This window comes from Branchiostoma floridae, chromosome 10 (genome assembly GCF_000003815.2).
Source record: "Branchiostoma floridae strain S238N-H82 chromosome 10, Bfl_VNyyK, whole genome shotgun sequence".
Taxonomy (NCBI): domain Eukaryota; kingdom Metazoa; phylum Chordata; class Leptocardii; order Amphioxiformes; family Branchiostomatidae; genus Branchiostoma; species Branchiostoma floridae.
Genome location: NC_049988.1, coordinates 16,022,983 through 16,040,717, shown reverse-complemented (window position 1 = coordinate 16,040,717; position 17,735 = coordinate 16,022,983). Strand labels below are relative to the sequence as shown.

Below are 17,735 nucleotides of genomic sequence, written 5' to 3'. Positions count from 1 at the left end.
CATAAATACACATGTACATATACAGTATACATTGCAAACATTATGTATTGAACCTTATCACCAAGGTATCAGCCCTACTAATGCTGGGACCGAGGGTAATGTGGCATACACTGTGTTGTATTCTTTTTATGTTATACTCACACACATGCTATACACACATTTTAATGCAATGTTTGACCAGAAGTCAAAGTCCAGGTCCAGTATTTAAATTTTTAACACTCAGCAGCGCAAGCGAAGTGAATGGAACTTCGAATTAATTTTTACTATGGAAATGGAAACCTTCATGATACAAGTAGAAAAGGTATCAATACTTGTATCAAACGTTATCATAGCCCAGGTATAAAATGAACACCTTACTTAGACCCTAGGCCCTCCTAACATAGTGTTAGCTGTAATAATGAAAAGGCATTTTTCAAACTTCAAGGTGAAATGTTGGTACTTGATGTACAGTTAACATTTGATGTGTCATTAAAAAGATATAAGAAAATAATGATTCTGTTTTATCTTTAGAACGGTTCTTTATTACTGTCTTAACAGTGTAATTGCCAAGGTAGTTGAGAGTATTATAGATTGTTTATCACCATCCGAGTCAATGGATTTAATAAGCTTCTTTTTCCTCAATTCTTCCCTCAGACACACCCTGTTTTTTTAAGACACGCACTCAAAAGAAAGCACCATAATTGAACTGGTTCCAAACCAGACAGTATCATGATTTATGGAGACAGGTAAAATAAATAAAAAACATCGTCATGACTACAAAGAAGAAAAAAACCATTCTTAAGTTTAACCGATGTTTAGTGTAGACTCGTCAGAGTATCGAGATTGCTTGTCCAAACCGCTGGATTTCGAGATCCTTGCACAAAGGCATCATTACTACATGTGCATGCATGGCTGCAGTGTGGTATGGAACTGATTACTTCAGACAACTAGCTGGGGTGAAAAATGCTTCTGTGTACAAAAAAGCAATGGATATGCAAAAAGCACATTTATCTTGATACAGTTTTAGCGTGCCTCTCACTAATTGTAACCAAAAAATGTCAGATATTTTCACTCACACTCACTATTGAGTCTGCTAGGGGTGTGTGCTGGTACCCTGTATTGGAACAATGCTGCCAAAATCATTTAGGAACATAACAATGTACTGGTGCTATACCTGAATAGATTTATTGCTCTCAAGTATATAACATTTTGACTTATTTTGTTACATGTTACTCTTATTAGAAATATGAAAATTTAGCCATGGCAAAAAGATGACATCATGCTACTATTTTTGGTGAAATTGACACCGTCTTAGATTCAAGATTATCTAGAAAGCATTCATCAGTTTTGAAGACCATGGTTCGGGGTCAAATTGTAAAATATTGCAGACTCATCTGCAAAACAAGAAATGCAATTGGTGTTGCCTTATAATTTTGAGAGAGAACAAATGAGTCAAAGAGGACAGAAAAAAATTTCATTTTAAGAAGTAATGTGAATGTCTGAGACAGCCCCTGGGGCAAGAATTATGTGCGCCATTATCTTTGCAGTCGCACTGGCCATTATCATCTCAAATATTAATATCTCCTCAAAGTTGCCTAGAAGTCGTAATTCACGCGGAGGTCTCTTTCCCCCCAAACATGTCAAAATGCATTTCTCTTAAGTCGGTGCAGCTTTAAACCGAGCATAACCCAACCCTAATGGCTTTCATTACTTGAGGTATAAATAATGCAGACTTAAAGTTACTTTCTTAAAAGTAACTTAAGGAAAAGGACTAGAAGATCTGAGTCAGATTATTTTAAAAGCTGTCTCGAAGTCTGGAATGAATATTCTTCTTAATTTCGTTCACATGTGTCATCATTAATATCTCAATTCATTATCATATTTTCTCTGAGTCCCTGAGCACAATGTCTTTTGTCATGGCAAAATTCCTAAGTATACTGCAACTGCCAGGTATAAACTCCCTAAAACTCTGAAATTCCTAACCATTTACTCTGATGCATATGTTGCATGTATCAAACCACCCATAATGACTATATCCTAATTTGCACACTTCTTTTGTGTTCTTCGAGTTCCTGGCCAAATACTTTTGTCTGTTGCAGAATTCCAACAATTATTTTGAAACATATTGCATGTGTACAGTTCCTTAACACTACAAAATGCCAAATCTGCTTGTCCTATATGCAGTATACAAACATATGCAAGCACTGATGATAACAATATCCAATTGTATGATTCCTCGAGTCTCTGAGGAGCATCAAGATCTACATGTAGGTGGAATCATAACTATGCATTTTGCAACTACATTGTATAACACAATAAACCCCCAATAGAAAATTCCAAGCTGGTTGCCCCACTTGGAACATATGCTATATCCTGCATTGTGCATTTTCCAACTATATTGTATCATAATTAACCCCTTTGAAATTGAAAATTCCAAGCTGGTTTCCCCACTTGTAACATATATATATCAAAGTTCCCGATGATAACTACATACTTTAGCTACATCCTTTTGTATTTTGCAACTATTTTGTATTATAATCAAATCCCTTAAAATAGAAAATTCCAAGCTGATTTCCCCACTTGTAACATATATCAAAGCACAGATAATAACTACATCCTTCTTTCCTGACAAATAGGCTCCAGTCGATGACCCATCGCAGACCGGGGCCCAATTAGCCTTATCGATCCCTCTCCGTGTCTTTTGCAGCTGACCAATATGTTACACTTATAACCTTCAAAAGTATCCCCCCTATACGTCTTTGTCAGCCACCGTGTCATTTATTTAGGCCCGTTAGGATGAGGAATTGGGGAGAGTGGCGGGATATTGGAGAACTGCTTGGAAACGGATTTCCTCAGCGATTTTCTCATATACCATATATTAGGTTTTGTTGTGCTAATTCATGCGTATTTGTCGTGTTGTGATATGGAGGATTTGTGATGTGTAAGGAATGAGATAAAGGAAAATGGTGCCTTGTAAACTAGAAACATCCGGGAACAGTGTAAAAAAGTGTTTAACACTTCAAATGGCTATTGTTTGTTGTTCTGATGAAAGATTATATTCTCAAAAATCTACTTTAAAATACATTCTAAAAATTGTGGAAAACCACTAAAAAGATATTAGAAGCAATTATGAATTGAAATGGCCTTTTAAATCAAAATTTATGAAGGACATATTGTCTTCTTTAAATAAAGAAATAGAAAAGGTTTATATATGTATTCAATGTTTAATATCTTGTTTTTTTACAGAATCAGTATTTATTCATAATCTCATTCAAGTACTTTTGTATTAAACTTCTTTCATAATTTCATTTACTAACGCAGATGAACTTTTAACTCAAAATTTCATCTTTGTTGTTAGAAGTCATTCTTGAACTAGTTGAATTGTAATATCCAACACAAACACTCAAATTTTTGACTGAATTTGTATCACTGGTAAAGGCACTCTACACAACTTTCTGCATGCAGACACTGGACATTGTATCACTGGTAAAGGCACTCTACACAACTTTCTGCATACAGTCTTTGTCAAGGAATGAACAATCCACTGCTGCTATGATGCCATGTTATATGCAGATAGAACATGTGACTCAGTGAGCAGTGGATCATAAGTTGCAGGAAGTCTATGGCGCCCACCGTCAGATGAACTTTCATGATTAGTCTTAGTACAATGTCAGTGATAACCTTGAGTATTCTATCCCACAGTTCCTTGCCCTGGGGACCCACTGGGGGATGGTGCACGTGCTGGATCACCAAGGCAACCGCATCTCTTCCAAGGAGTACGCTGTGGTGAGTACCTGATACATACACAGCCTGCTGCAGTACTGTAGGAAAACGCCAGGTAACCCACATTGGAACCCGACCTTGAAATTGTAAAATGTGGTTGAAGGACAAGGAAGGGCTCGGTCTTCCATGACCAAAGATACATTGGATTAGAACTCACTGTTCCTAATGCTTGTAAAAGGCTATGGAATCTTTACCTTCCTCTTTAAAGTACCCGATCTGTAGGTCTGCTTTTTTTTTTACATAATTCTGCAAACAAAACAGTGTGTACATGAAAAGAATATTGTAGAGACACGGGACATTGTGTCATTGGTAAGGGCACTCTACACAACTTTCCATATTTGTTCCGACCAGTAGTCAGTAGAGGTAGATACCGTAACCGAAAACTCAGGCACCGTACAGATACGGTTCTGGTCTAGAGGATCAGGTTCAGTTCGTACCGGTACGCACCCCTAGTAGCTAGCATGCATAAGTTTGTAAATTGCTAATCTTCTGCACATAAATCATGTATATACTGATATTTCTTCAAGTTCAAGGTAAAAACTAGTTGGATGTTTCTTTTCTCCCTATCAAGGAAGATCATGGATGGACTCTATCTTCCAATACTAATGAACAAATTGCCTCTAACAGACTATGGGACCTTTACCTTTTTGTTGCAAGTCAATTGTATGATATTTCTCCAATGTAAAAACTACTTTTATGTTTTCTCTCTCCCCTCGCCATGCAGCACCAGACAACAGTAAACCAGATCAGTCTGGACCAGAACGGGGACAACATGGCGTCCTGTTCCGATGACGGCAAGGTCGCGGTTCATGGCCTCTACAGCACGGACGACAACATCCTCATGAACTACGACTGTCCTATAAAGGTACTGATATTGTCCTATTAATAATAAGAAGAATTAAATGGTTCTTGGTGGAAGTCCATGTGCAGATGTTGCAGGGCTCTAGCCAGCTCGAAATTTTTTTCCGTCAGCCATTCCCATTGTCACGAAAACACTATTCCAGGAGTTACAGAGACTGAACTGAGACCTTGAAAAACGGGTTTTTAATGAGATTATTGTATGCAGAAGGGCACTTACACACTTCGTCAACAATAATAACAATAGCAAAACAAACAGTGTGTGGCTTTTACGGCCGTGGACGGCATCCCCAAGCCGCCTGAAGCTTCCATCAAGGATTTTTGTCCGTCAAGGTTAACGGATTGATTTCAAAATTTCCCATCACATGCAGCAAATTTCCGTCAATTGACGGAAAAACAGACGCTGGCTAGAGCCCTGAGATTTTGGCACATTGGCGTGCCAAATCCGTTAGTGTTTTTTTGGCACACAATTAGACAGATTAGCCAATCTTCCCATTACTTCCTACAAAGGTGCTAAAATCCTTGTCAGATGCTTTCTGTCTAAAGATACTGATATCTCATCACTCAACAGTCTTATGTTGGTACTGAAATGTGGTCAAGTATTGTCCTACAATGGTACGGAAACCCAAGTCCTATGACTGTCCTATAAACATGATGGAATCCTGATGAATATTATCAATTAGGGCACAATATTTATGCATCTTCCACATCCTACAGTGAAATGTCATTGTCCTATAATGGTTCTGAAATGTGGTTAAGTCTTAAGTCCTACAAAAGTACAGAAATCTTGAAGCCCTACATGTGTAACTGTCCTATAGAGATACTGAAATCCTTATATATTGTGAGGTATAAAAATGTGATGAATATTATCAGGTAAAAAATTGCACATCATGTTCACATTTTACACAGTTGTCATCGAAAATGCATTGTTCATAGTCTTCCATTTGTGTGTTGAGTGTATGATTTAATGTCACGGTGCTGGTGACACAGAACGAAACTAGTAAATGTATAACAGTTGTATTCTTCTTTGCTATATGTGTGATCAATTCCTGTACGTTCCCACGGCAGGTGTAACTGTCCTGGGTATACTTGACCTAGAAATGTCTATCCAACGTTTTAACAATAATGCATGCCAAGAGTTCATGTCTTACATGTAGCTCCGACACGGTAATTACAAAGCCATGGGAAAGTGGAGATATATAGACAGCTACTTGGATAGACTTCAGTTCAGTCAGGGCAGAGGCAGGGGACAGTCAGTCAGAGAGGACTCTTAGCCCTGGCCTCCTAGGAGGAAAGTCAGAGCAGAGAGAGACTTCTGTACCTTGGACTTGTTTTAATAAAAAGTCACTAACAGCGTCAACGTATGGACTTGAGTGAGTTTCGGCCACCGTCACATTAACTACTTGTATGACCTACTATTTTTGGTTCCTCTTCTCTCCAGGCCGTGGCCTTGGACCCCAACTTTTCCCGCCATAACAGTGGGAAGATGTATGTGACAGGGGGAGACAAGGTATTGTGTGGTTACTCTTTTTCTCACTTGAAGTTGTACAAAATATTGTCATAGTGTGATGTCCTGCAGTAGTAACTGCTACTTGTCATTTTATTGTCCAAAAATGTTGATACATGTAGCAAGATTCATGATTGTGTTCTGTGAATAACATTGTCATGTTGGTACATTTAGTGATCTACATTAAGATAAATGGAAATATGACTCAACCAAAACTTTGTGTGTTGCACCTGTATCTAATACCATTCTGGTGACTAAGGGTCAGACACCCGTTGCCTACTAGTATCATAATACATGTAGTACTTAAGTATCAACCTCAACAATGCCTTCCAATACCTGGCCCTCTGTACATGTACATGTGTGCATTCTGCCATGGATAGAGAGTTTTAAGGACTTAGTTTTACAACATTCATTGCGACGTTGCCTCAGAGAACTTCAAGGAAGAATTTTTTCTTATCATTCATTCAAACTTCTAGAATATTTTCTTATTCTGCTTTGACATACTTTTTGTTTTGTAAAAATTTGAAGGGCATGTTGTGTTTCAAATATTGCAATAAATAGACATTGAACTTCAGAGAACTTCAAGAAAGAAAACTTTAGAATTTTTAAAATGATTTACTCTAAGGCTTGTTTTTTCTAGTTGATTCTCCATGAGAAGGGCTGGCTGTCTCGTTACAAGACCCAGGAACTGCACAAGGGAGAGGGACCCATCAGGGTCATCAAATGGAGAGGCCCCTTCATAGCATGGGCCAACGACATGGTGAGAAAAATGTTGTGTAGCAAATTTGTTCTCTTTCAAGAAAGAGCAATGCTGCATAGAAAGCTATGTCAGTCAGAAGCATACTCAGTCGAGTATTTGAAAACCAGATGCTTAGAGTTGCTTTACTTCCACTAAGTTCCAGTAGATAGATTTGATAGAAATTTTCGGATCAATCTGCTTTAATATGATTTTTGTTTTGTGGATATTTGAAGTATATGTTGTGTTTCAAATATTGCAAAACTGATAGATTGTACAGGACTTTTATAAGGATGGGTGGAGTGTGGCATAGTGTTGTAATAGAATGTTTCACGCATGGAGTCACCTCCGTATCATGGAGGTTTACTGAATTGTTCCACATTTGCAAGATAACGAACTTTGTTATGTCTCGTTTTTCAGGGCGTGAAGATGTATGACACCAGCTCAAAGAAGAGGATCACATACATTGCAAGGGACAACACACAGTAAATGTGTTTTCTACTCTTCTTGTGCAATGCTGCAAAGAATGATACAGAAATTGTAAAAATCAATTTAAGGGCAACCAACAAAAATTTGGAGCAAAGTGTACATAAGCCAAAAAAAATCTAGTAATCCTCTACAAATCTCTAACAATCATTATGTCAATAACAATAAGTGTAAAAAAAACAGAAGTTCTTAATATTGAGTTTTACTTTTGCTAAGTTGTTGTGTTTTCCACTGTTACTAGGTTACGCCCAGAGCTGTACCGTTGCAACATGTGCTGGAAGGATGATACAACGCTGCTCATTGGCTGGGGAGACAGCATTAAGGTATAGACTCCTGTACTGTCACCACAAAATTTCATGTCAGTAATAGGCAAATATCTTTCATAAGAGATTTCAAATCATATTGCCCATTTGTTGTACAGCATCAGCAAAAATTTTCAACTTGAAAGCTCATCTGTGTTGGTAGAAGTCTTTCTGAATAAAGTTTAGCTGCAATTTCCAACTGTTACACGAGGAATTTGCCTTACCCAAATAAACTCGAATGATGAGTCCAGTCTTTGTCAATGAATGGACAATCCACTGCCTCTGCAACGCCATGTTATGCATGTAAGCTTTACTTTAAATTTATTCAGAACAGCAAAAAGTTTCTCTCTGAAAAATGCCTCAAATCATTGCTTGGCAGAAATCTTATCAGCAAGATTGACTTTGTGTTGCTGTCCTAAAGGAAATAATGTTCCTGTAATGACTTCCAGGTCTGTAAGGTGAAAGAGAGGGACCCGCATGATGTGAGAGATCTGCCCAGCAGATACGTGGAAATCAGTAAGTAGAGCTATCATTAATGTCATTGTGTTGTAAGTAGAGTACTGCATGACCGATCTGTCAATGCATTTTGTGCCATTATAGGTTTAGTCCATTAACCATAGGAGACCAAATGAGAGGCACTTGCCACAAACAGACAACTTACTCTTGTAGGTAGTTAGTTTTTAACCATTTGTACAGTCAAGACTTGATTATTGAATTTGCAAAGTTTAACCTCTTTTACTTGCAAATAGTGGATTGAACATGGATTAAACTTATGTTTTTTTTTTCCTTTCTGTGCAGCTGCAATGTCTTTAAAATTTGTACACAATAGTATAGACTTAAATGTTGTATTTTGGAAACTTCTGTTGGCCTGGCTTGTGGTTTGAGCATGGATTTAACATTATGTTCTTTGTGCAGCTGCGATGTTCAAGCTGGATTTCTACGTGTGTGGGATTGCACCACTGGGGGATCAACTGGTGGTACTGGCTCATGTGCTGGAAGAGAACGAGGTAAAAACTTAACTGTTTCATAACTGTTACTAGTACCTTATATTAGTTATTTTTGAAGTAATTTTTACCTCATATGTCACAGCAATATAGAGTTATTGGACTTAGAATTTTCTTATTCCTTCCCAAGTACACCACCTATAAATCTTATTGTAACCTTGTGAAGTGGTGGCCTTACTTAGACTAAGTACAGCGTTGTCACAGTTCAAGGATTGTGGCTTACACACATTGCCATATGTATGTCCTACATTTTACAAACATTTTGTCTTATGCTACATGTCTATAAACTATAAATTCATTTTATCTTATTAATCTAGCACTCCACGGCTACCCATTTCTAGCTTGTCTTGCTTAGCGTTAGAAGGGTGAGTGTTAAAAGTCCATTGCATGTACCATTGTTCGTTTTTCAAAATACAAATGTATCACTAATGCTTGTAACAATGACTATCATGTCCACTGTCCAGGACGGTACCCAGAGCTCGGCCCGTCCCCAGCTGAGGATCCTGGAGCCCCACATGGACACCCACGACGAGATCTCCAGCGACGCTCTCTCCATCAGGGGCTTCCAGGAGTACAGGTGTAACGACTATCATTTAGGTGGGTAAAACAAGTAGTTAATCACTTAATGGTACCACAAAACACAAAGAGAAAACAGAAAACATGAGACAGAATGTGATTGTCTCCATTAGGAGTACAGGTGTAACGACTACCATTTAGGTGGGTGAACCTAAATATGTGCCATATGAATATGTCCTATGCTCCACTTCACAAAGATTAAACAGAAAATATGAAACAGAATGCGATTGTTTCCATCTAGGTGCACATGTGTAATGACTACCATTTAGGTGGGTGATCCGTAACAGGGTCCATTTCACAAATAGAAATCTACCCAATCCTCAACCTAGTCTCGCACTCTCGCACTCTGTGTCAGGGACGCCAGCAGCAGTACAAACAAATAATGGATACTTTCTATTACTACTGCTACAGCTTATTTACGAAAACGTAATAAACTAAGATAAGAAAATAAGAAACTAACTAGTAACTTCATGCAACTTCTGGAAGATATGAAGAAGCAAACACCCCATATTTTCCTCGAAATGCTACCCTTTGATTTAGAAAATTGAAACTGTTTAAGTGACTTTATATCTGTTTTTATGTAACATGTGGATTTTGCAGAGTATATCGAGGAGGATCGTCAGTTCTTCATCGTGGCTCCAAAGGACATTGTGGTGGCAAAACTGCGGGACCAGGACGACCACATCAGCTGGCTTATGGAGCATGAGCTGTTCGAGGTTTGTCTTGTTTTGTTACCTCCATGGAAAATGGAGGTATTGTTTTTGGTTTGTGTGTGTGTCTCTCTCTCTGTATGTTTGTGATTCATGATATCTATTGGTCAGCATAACTTAAGAACCTCTGGAAGGATTGTGAGGATATATCATATGTGGGTAGGTGTTGGGAAGATGAAGGGAAAGGTCTAATTTGGGCCCCTGATGTGTGACCTTGGTACAGCAGCAGAAGGTCCAGTTTTTCTCATTTTTGTCCTGGACATGCCATGGTCTTGTTTTCTAGTTTATTTTTGATCTTGCTAACGTTATGTTCTTTTGATTTCATTTACTCTCTCTAATATTCTGGACAGCAAATAATTTAGTACTATGGACAGCAACGTTTTTCAAACTTTAGGTTTGGTTTTCTTTTCTGCTGTTGTATCTGGCATATTTTGATACAAAAAAATACTTTGCAAGTGAAGTGTCTATGTCTACTTATTGGGGAACAGTGATGCTATTTTACCCATAGATTTCTAGTGTATTTGTAGTGTATATAATGTATATAGTGTATTTCTAGTGTAGTGTGATTTCTAGTGTCAAGTGTTCAATGTTTTGATTTGCAAATCTGCCAGTCAAGGTGTGCTGAAATATGCAGTATCCTTTTCATTCTACAGGAGGCGCTGCTAGCAGCTGAAGCAAGTGAACAGTCCCTGAAAAGACACAATGTCATGGTAAGCTCATCAAGGGTTAGGTTTTCTGTTTCAAAGAACAGAGCATACCTGACAAATGTTTTGTGCATTCTCTCTTGTTGTAGTTTCTATGTAACTGTAAGCTTACATGTACTTCCACCAAAGCAACACTAGTACGTTTCTATACAAAAAGGGGAGAACTTACTAGTAATATCATTCATGTGTCATCGAATCACTAACACTAAATACCATCACGTTTCAAAAGATATCCTTTGATTTCTTTGTACTATAGAAATATGACTGTGAAATGCATTGTATTGTATAACTTTGACTTAAAAATGGTCTATGTATTTTTGGCCTGTTGTAAATTTATTTGATGCAGTATAAAACTGTCAGTCAATGCTGTAATGCATCTTGGAAATTCTTTAGCATGTCCTGCTTTTGTCCATCTTCAGGACATCGGCATGACGTACATTAACTTCCTTCGTGAGGAGGGTCAGTACGACAAGGCCGCGGAGATGTGCGTCAAGATCCTCGGCAAGAACAAGGAACTCTGGGAACAGGAGGTCTTCAAGTTCCTGAAGGACAAGCAACTCAAGGTCAGATATCCCATCATGCTTTATAACTAACCAATCACCAATAGACAGATCCAATAAGCCCACCATCCTCTGTCAAAATCTAAGTAATGCAAAATAAAAATATAGAAAATGCAAATATTTAACGGACAGGATGCCACTCTCTCATTGGCTGAAGCACTTTTTACCATGCTATGATTGGTAGAACCAATAATTTCCATGCTATCATTGATAGAACCAATAATAACCATACTATCAATATCATTTGTAAAATTGTGATGTACAGTTGAGATTGTTCAATTGCTTACAACATGGAAAAACAAACACTTTATCATTGACATGTGAAAACAATGGTTCAACCAGTTGCAGTTTGATATATTGTCTTTAGTATAACACAGCTGCTTACATTATTGCTTGTAACTTGTTTGTCATGAAATAGCTTGCCCTGAAGGAGCTACTGTATATACTGACTACTTTTGGCCTAGGATGATATTGACTGTGTTTTTTGTTACAGGCCATCAGCCCCTTCATCCCCAGAGGGGATGTGCGTCTGAAGCCAGCGTTCTATGAACTTGTGTTAAACGAGTTTCTCCTGACAGACCACGAGGTGGGTTACTATGTCATGGAAGAACTTTCTGGAATTCTGTGTCTGTTTTTACCTTGATTTGTTCCTTCATTAGGTGCATTCTGGCATGTTAAAAGAATACCTTAAAGGGAAGACTGAAGTATCTATGTGGTTTACAAGATGACTAGTAGGTAATTTAAGACTATACAGCAAAGATGCCCCTGCTGTGCTTGGTGATAACAAATTTCACCCCACGTCAGTTCTGGGAAAATGCAAATTTTGAACACCTCAATCCTTGGTTGGTAACTCTAGCACTTGGTATTGACTATTTTGTGTTTGTTTTTTCAGGGTTTCCATCAGCTGATCAAGGACTGGTCTCCTGACCTGTACAACATCCAGGTCATCATCAACGCTGTGCAGACCAAACTGGAGATGGACCCACAGAACAAGGTCCTGCTCAGGTCGCTCGCTGAGCTGTAAGTTCTGCTTATTTTCCATTGTTGAACTTTTTTTAACATAGACTCCAGGAAGAGTAGTGATACATCGCTAATGGAGATCCCAATAAACCAAACAAAAACCAAACCAAGCTGTCTTGAGCAAGGCTTTTTTTCTTGTTTACCCAAGTTTAGCTGCAATTACTTTACTTTTTTCTTTGAATAGCCTATTACGTTTTCTTTAATCCTATCGTTATTGGTTGTGAGCTGTTACCTTCAAGTTCTAACATGAACCATAGTTTTCATCAAAATGTTTCAAAATAAAGTTTGAGAAAAGCAGTTTTTTTTCATGAGCTGGATTTGAAGTTGCTCCTCACAACAAATATGTTTTGCTCAAGTTTTGTTTCTTCCTATCACGTCTTTGCAGGCACACCTATGACAAGAGATATGACAAAGCCCTGGCTATCTACCTGAAGTAAGTACTTGATAAAATTAATTTCTACCTTTACATTATAGGCATTGAATAAGGAAAAGGTGTACGTATTATGAATAGGCTCAATACATACATGCTGCACAATTTGTAAAAAAATCTCCAGGAAAATTGAAAATGGTAAACTGCTATAAGGTTTTGAGAAACTGATATTTTCTTATCCGTGGCTCACTGCACTGTGGCATAAATGCCTGACAGACAATGTCCACGTGAAAACAACAGTAATCGCAACTTCTGTCTAGAGCAAACACATAAAGAACAAGCCTAAAAAGTCTGTGGCTTTATTATTGTGTTTTTCTCCAGACTTGGCCATGAGGATGTGTTCCCACTGATCCACAAACACAACCTGTTCAGCTCCATTCAGGACAAGATCGTCATGCTCATGGACTTTGACACTGAGGTAAAACAGATTGTTAACTTTAAATAGATAAGAATTGTCTACTCTTGGAATTAGAAAAGTCTGCAGATTCTGCTGCTCTCTTATTTTTTCGAGGGTGCTGACTTTTTTGTCTTCATGTTTACGTTTTTCAGAGAGCTGTTAGACTCCTGATTGACAACCTGGAGAGAATCCCAGTAAGTCTATCTTATAATTAAGTGTGCATGATCTATTTCAGTAATGAAAAGATTGTGTAAGAATTTTTCACATTTTAAAGCTTGAATTCTCGATATCTTGATAGTGTAGTCTATATTGTATAAAATGTACCTGCTCCAAGTAAGCTGCACTCTGCAGGCAGCATTGACAATGTCCTTCCAAGGAGATGGTAGTCTTTGGTCCCAAGACATATTCTCAAGCGCATTAAAGATCTCACCATACAGTACTGCTCTGATCAAAGACACAGACATTGTATATATATGGCTTGCTCCTTCTCTCTACTGCAGTATCTACATCAGCAAACAAGGTTGCTGAAGAGTTTGACAACACCAAGTTTGTATTCTCCCTCTTTGTTTCAGATAGAGAAAGTTGTTCATCAACTGGAACCAAGACCCAAGCTACTTTACCTGGTAATGTGGACCCTTACATTTTTTTATTTTGTATGGCATATCTTAACCCTGAGCTCCCTAAGTGAGTTTATTTATCTATCTTCAACAACTATTTAAAAGTCATTTTCTAGATTTATTTTTTGCAGCACTTGTTCATTATTGTGTAACAAGCCCCCAAATGTTGGTAACTTATCAGGCACCTGTCATTTGCAGTTCTTGGACACCGTATCATGTAACATTCCCACAAATGTTGGTAACTGATCAGGCACCTGTTATTTGCAGTACCTGGACACCCTGTTCCAGAAGGACCCCCACATTGGGCAGGACTTCCACGCGATGCAGGTGAAGCTGTACGCAGAGTTCGACCGCGCTCGGCTCCTGCCTTTCCTCCGCTCAAGTAACTACTACCCACTGCAGAAGGTCAGATCTCTAGCTTTTCCTACTTAAAGATGTATCATAAGCAAGTGTATGTTTGTGAAATCTGAACCTGTATATCTGTTTGCTTGAAAATGTATGTATCTAATACAAGTGTACAATGTGTATTATTGTGTCAGATAGAAAGTAAGAGGGGAGACGTGTGAAACTTAACTTAAGATTTTGAAACAGATTGTTCCCAGTTTGCATTCACTCACTGCATTCCTGTGGACAAAACAAGCCTGGTATTTCTGCATTGATACACTCGTGGTGAAATAATAGTCTATGACTATCCTTTGTGTCTTCTACAAGGATTTTCTTCACTGAGTTTTTACTTTATCTTCAGGCACTGGAAGAATGTCAGCAGAGGAACTTCATCCCAGAAATGGTATTCCTTCTGGGTAAGCCTTCTTCAAATTTTAACTGGCATTGTAGATCAAATTTTCATGAAATTTTATCCATATTGCAAAAGCACTTCTTAGATTCTTTTCTTAGCTTCAAAAGTGTCCCAGTCCCTGTCCATAGTGCTGAACATTTGGCGATTATGTGCAAAAACTTCCTACTGATAGGCTGAATGTCTTCCGTGCGGTTAGCATTCATTGTGTTGCAGAATTTATCTATAGTTTTCAACACAAAGGAAACATAGGACTGACTTCTCAGTTTATCAGCATCAGTCTTTGTCAAGGAATGAGCAATCAATTGCAAATACAAAATATGATGCTGATAGCTGTTGATAAAAAGTTGCTGAAAACTTATTGTGCTCCATCTCTATCAACTAATGGTTGTGAGACCCTAATGTATATGGCCTAGTAGGTGTTGATGCCACATCTATTAATAGTTTGAAGTTAAGATTGCTAAATACGATGTTTTGTCTGCCCCAATCATTCTTTGGGAGCCCATGTTGTTCAGTTTTGTTCTCAAATCTGTCACTTTAAGCTTTCAAAAATACATTGTCATCAATGTCATGTTATGATGTTAAGATTCTTTAACGGATGGCTTGAGTTTTTTGGGGGGTCAAGAAGCAAATTTCTGTGACGGAGGGATGGGTTCCCTGAAACAGTCCTAACTGTAACTCCATTTCCTCAGGTCGCATGGGCAACACGAAGCAGGCCCTCCATCTGATCACAGAGGAACTGCAGGATGTGGACAAGGCCATCGAGTTCGCCAAGGAGCATGACGATGAGGAATTATGGGAAGACTTGATCAGCTCCTCTATGGACAAACCAGGTCAGGCTAGGCAGCTGTGAATTAAAGTCCTTAGTACAATTTCAGTCATACATACAGGCTACTCAAATACGTATCTGAAATTTTTCAAAGCTTTGCACATTTCACCAATTTGACTGTTCTTTTGCTGAAATCATCCATCCCATTTCTTTACATTAACTTGCACATGTATAAGATTCAATCTATATTTGTAGCTGGTAAAACCTTCTATAGACTTACTTGACCACCTTTTGGTATACCACAGCTTTACAGGTAACATGACTACTATGATCACCATAAGGTTTCTTCTGTATATGCTGACTGAAGAAATTTGTTATCATCCCTTTCCCAGCATTCATCACTGGACTCCTACAGAACATTGGAACCCATGTGGACCCCATCATTCTCATTAAGGTCAGTCTTCCAGTTTTGACCTTCACAAATCAATCTAGCAATGTTCATGTTTACAAACATCTTGAAACAAGAAGGACCTAACCTCCTTGACTTGGAGTGAATGCATGTAGTGCATAAAGGTTTTGTCTAATTTCAAGAAAAGAAACATTTATCTTCATTTTGCCTGGGAATTTTTAAGGTGAAAAAGTCCTATGATTTGAGTTTGTTCAAATTCTTATTGTATGAATTCCGTCTTCCCTACAGCGCATTCCGGAGGGTCTGGAGATTCCAGGATTACGAGATTCCTTGGTGAAAATTCTTCAAGACTTCAACCTACAGGTGGGAGACTTAAGCGATAATGATCCTGATTTTTGTAATTATGTTACTAGTAAGAAATATAATGATTAAACGCTAAGGACACACTTATGGGGTTGCGAGTCAACTGGCAACTGATTAAACTTATGTGGCCACAGTCTGATTGGCTGGTTGAGTCTGATTGACACCTGTGAGATGATGAATTTTAGTTGGCTTGTGTTTGCTTGACATCTGTTAGATGCTTTGTTGTTACCGTAATTGACACTGTAAGTAAGATGATTGTGATTGGTTGTTTGATTGATTTCCAAGCATGAGCGGTGTAAGACGGTCCCTGATGTCAGAAAGTTGCTTGATTTTGATTGGTTGTTTGTGTTTGATTGACAGATCTCCCTGCGTGAAGGTTGTAAGAAGATCCTGGTGTCGGATTGCTACACACTCATGAGCCGGCTCAACAGACAACAGAAACGAGGATTAAGGGTCGAAGGTCAGCTATTCCATTGTTCTTCAGCTGTTTTTGTGAACAAAATTTCTAACAGTAATTCATTTTCTGACACACATTCATACTCATACAAATAGGTAAAACAAAGTTTTGTGGTCTAAGAGATGTTCTGTTTTTTTCTTCTTCAGAGTCTGACCGATGTGAAAGCTGCTGTGCACCAGTTATAGTTGATGGTAGGTGTCCAGTCCAATACGTTCACATTATTTTGCAAGCTCTTGAGAATACCAGCCAACAACTGGTACAGTCGGGGATATAATCAGATGTCTGCTTGGGAAGCCTGCTGGATTCTCCTACACCACTGGGTCCTCCAATCAATGATATTAGTTCTGCTGTACTGCTCATTGTGCTGAGCCCAGTGTTCCGAGAGTGTCTATTTGGGCTGCATGTTGCCTGTTTGAAAAGTTGAACCTCTAATGAAAGCTGTCAAGTGTGAAAATACTGTAAATTGACTTTTGAAGTTCAAAGTGAATGTCATGTTGTTTGTTTTCCCCTCAGACTCTCGTTCTGCCAGCAACATCTCTGTGTTCTACTGCCACCATGTGTTCCACCAGGACTGCCTGCCATACAACACTGTGAGTCAACAATTCCATTCTTATACAGTGTACTACAAGGTTACAAAAAGATTACTAAAACAACAATCAGATGGTTTGCAGGCCAGAGTTGACTGTAAAGTTGGTCTTGTAAACGTTTGTTTCTGAACACCAATGAGTTTAAGTGTGATTTTTACCCTGGTGAAATAAAATAGATGATATAAAAAATGAAAAATGAGTTTACATGCTAGTTATTCCCTCCACAGGAAACCTGTACCCTGTGTAATGCCCAACGGAGACGGCCTGGCAGCGCTGGAATCTTCCGAAAATAAACATGCTGCTCTTAATCCCTTAATGCAAAAAAATATTAGTAAACGTCCCTATACTTGTACCTTCACTATTAGAGCCTATTCTGTACTGTTGCTCTAAAACAACAACAACAGATATCGTACAACAAAGTAAATATCAGACTTGAGCGTCAAGTAACTTCTTGTCACGAAATTTGATCTGAAGAACTGTAAGCAGAGAAATGTGAACAATGTAAAGTTAACATTAAATGTCACAGAAAATTTCGATCCGGGCCAGTGTGTTATTATTTACAGACTGCTCCTTCCAGTAACTTATTTCAAAGGCTTTTTTCTTCAATTTGATATCATCTTTCGTAGTACAGTTTAAAGTTAAAGTCCTTGCTACACCAAATAGAAGGTGGAAATGTTTCATTTGAGTA

General features: G+C 38.3%; 1 protein-coding gene across 1 annotated transcript in view; it reads left to right on the top strand.

Moving 5' to 3' along the window:
* LOC118424721 (vacuolar protein sorting-associated protein 41 homolog) overlaps positions 1-17,373 on the top strand; it is a 33,058-nt gene extending 15,685 nt beyond the window's left edge. Inside the window, exons 3-29 of the mRNA XM_035833412.1 lie at positions 3,682-3,765; positions 4,487-4,627; positions 6,062-6,130; positions 6,768-6,887; positions 7,284-7,348; positions 7,591-7,672; positions 8,101-8,167; positions 8,567-8,658; positions 9,120-9,252; positions 9,832-9,947; positions 10,595-10,651; positions 11,065-11,208; positions 11,699-11,791; positions 12,098-12,225; positions 12,611-12,658; positions 12,977-13,073; positions 13,205-13,246; positions 13,625-13,675; positions 13,937-14,074; positions 14,415-14,469; positions 15,155-15,295; positions 15,624-15,685; positions 15,929-16,003; positions 16,364-16,463; positions 16,607-16,651; positions 16,974-17,050; positions 17,275-17,373. Of these exons, the coding sequence (XP_035689305.1) occupies positions 3,682-3,765; positions 4,487-4,627; positions 6,062-6,130; positions 6,768-6,887; positions 7,284-7,348; positions 7,591-7,672; positions 8,101-8,167; positions 8,567-8,658; positions 9,120-9,252; positions 9,832-9,947; positions 10,595-10,651; positions 11,065-11,208; positions 11,699-11,791; positions 12,098-12,225; positions 12,611-12,658; positions 12,977-13,073; positions 13,205-13,246; positions 13,625-13,675; positions 13,937-14,074; positions 14,415-14,469; positions 15,155-15,295; positions 15,624-15,685; positions 15,929-16,003; positions 16,364-16,463; positions 16,607-16,651; positions 16,974-17,050; positions 17,275-17,340 (2,388 nt within the window). The 3' untranslated portion in view covers positions 17,341-17,373. The remainder of the gene's footprint in view (positions 1-3,681; positions 3,766-4,486; positions 4,628-6,061; positions 6,131-6,767; positions 6,888-7,283; positions 7,349-7,590; positions 7,673-8,100; positions 8,168-8,566; positions 8,659-9,119; positions 9,253-9,831; positions 9,948-10,594; positions 10,652-11,064; positions 11,209-11,698; positions 11,792-12,097; positions 12,226-12,610; positions 12,659-12,976; positions 13,074-13,204; positions 13,247-13,624; positions 13,676-13,936; positions 14,075-14,414; positions 14,470-15,154; positions 15,296-15,623; positions 15,686-15,928; positions 16,004-16,363; positions 16,464-16,606; positions 16,652-16,973; positions 17,051-17,274) is intronic.
* Positions 17,374-17,735: the final 362 nt, after the last annotated feature.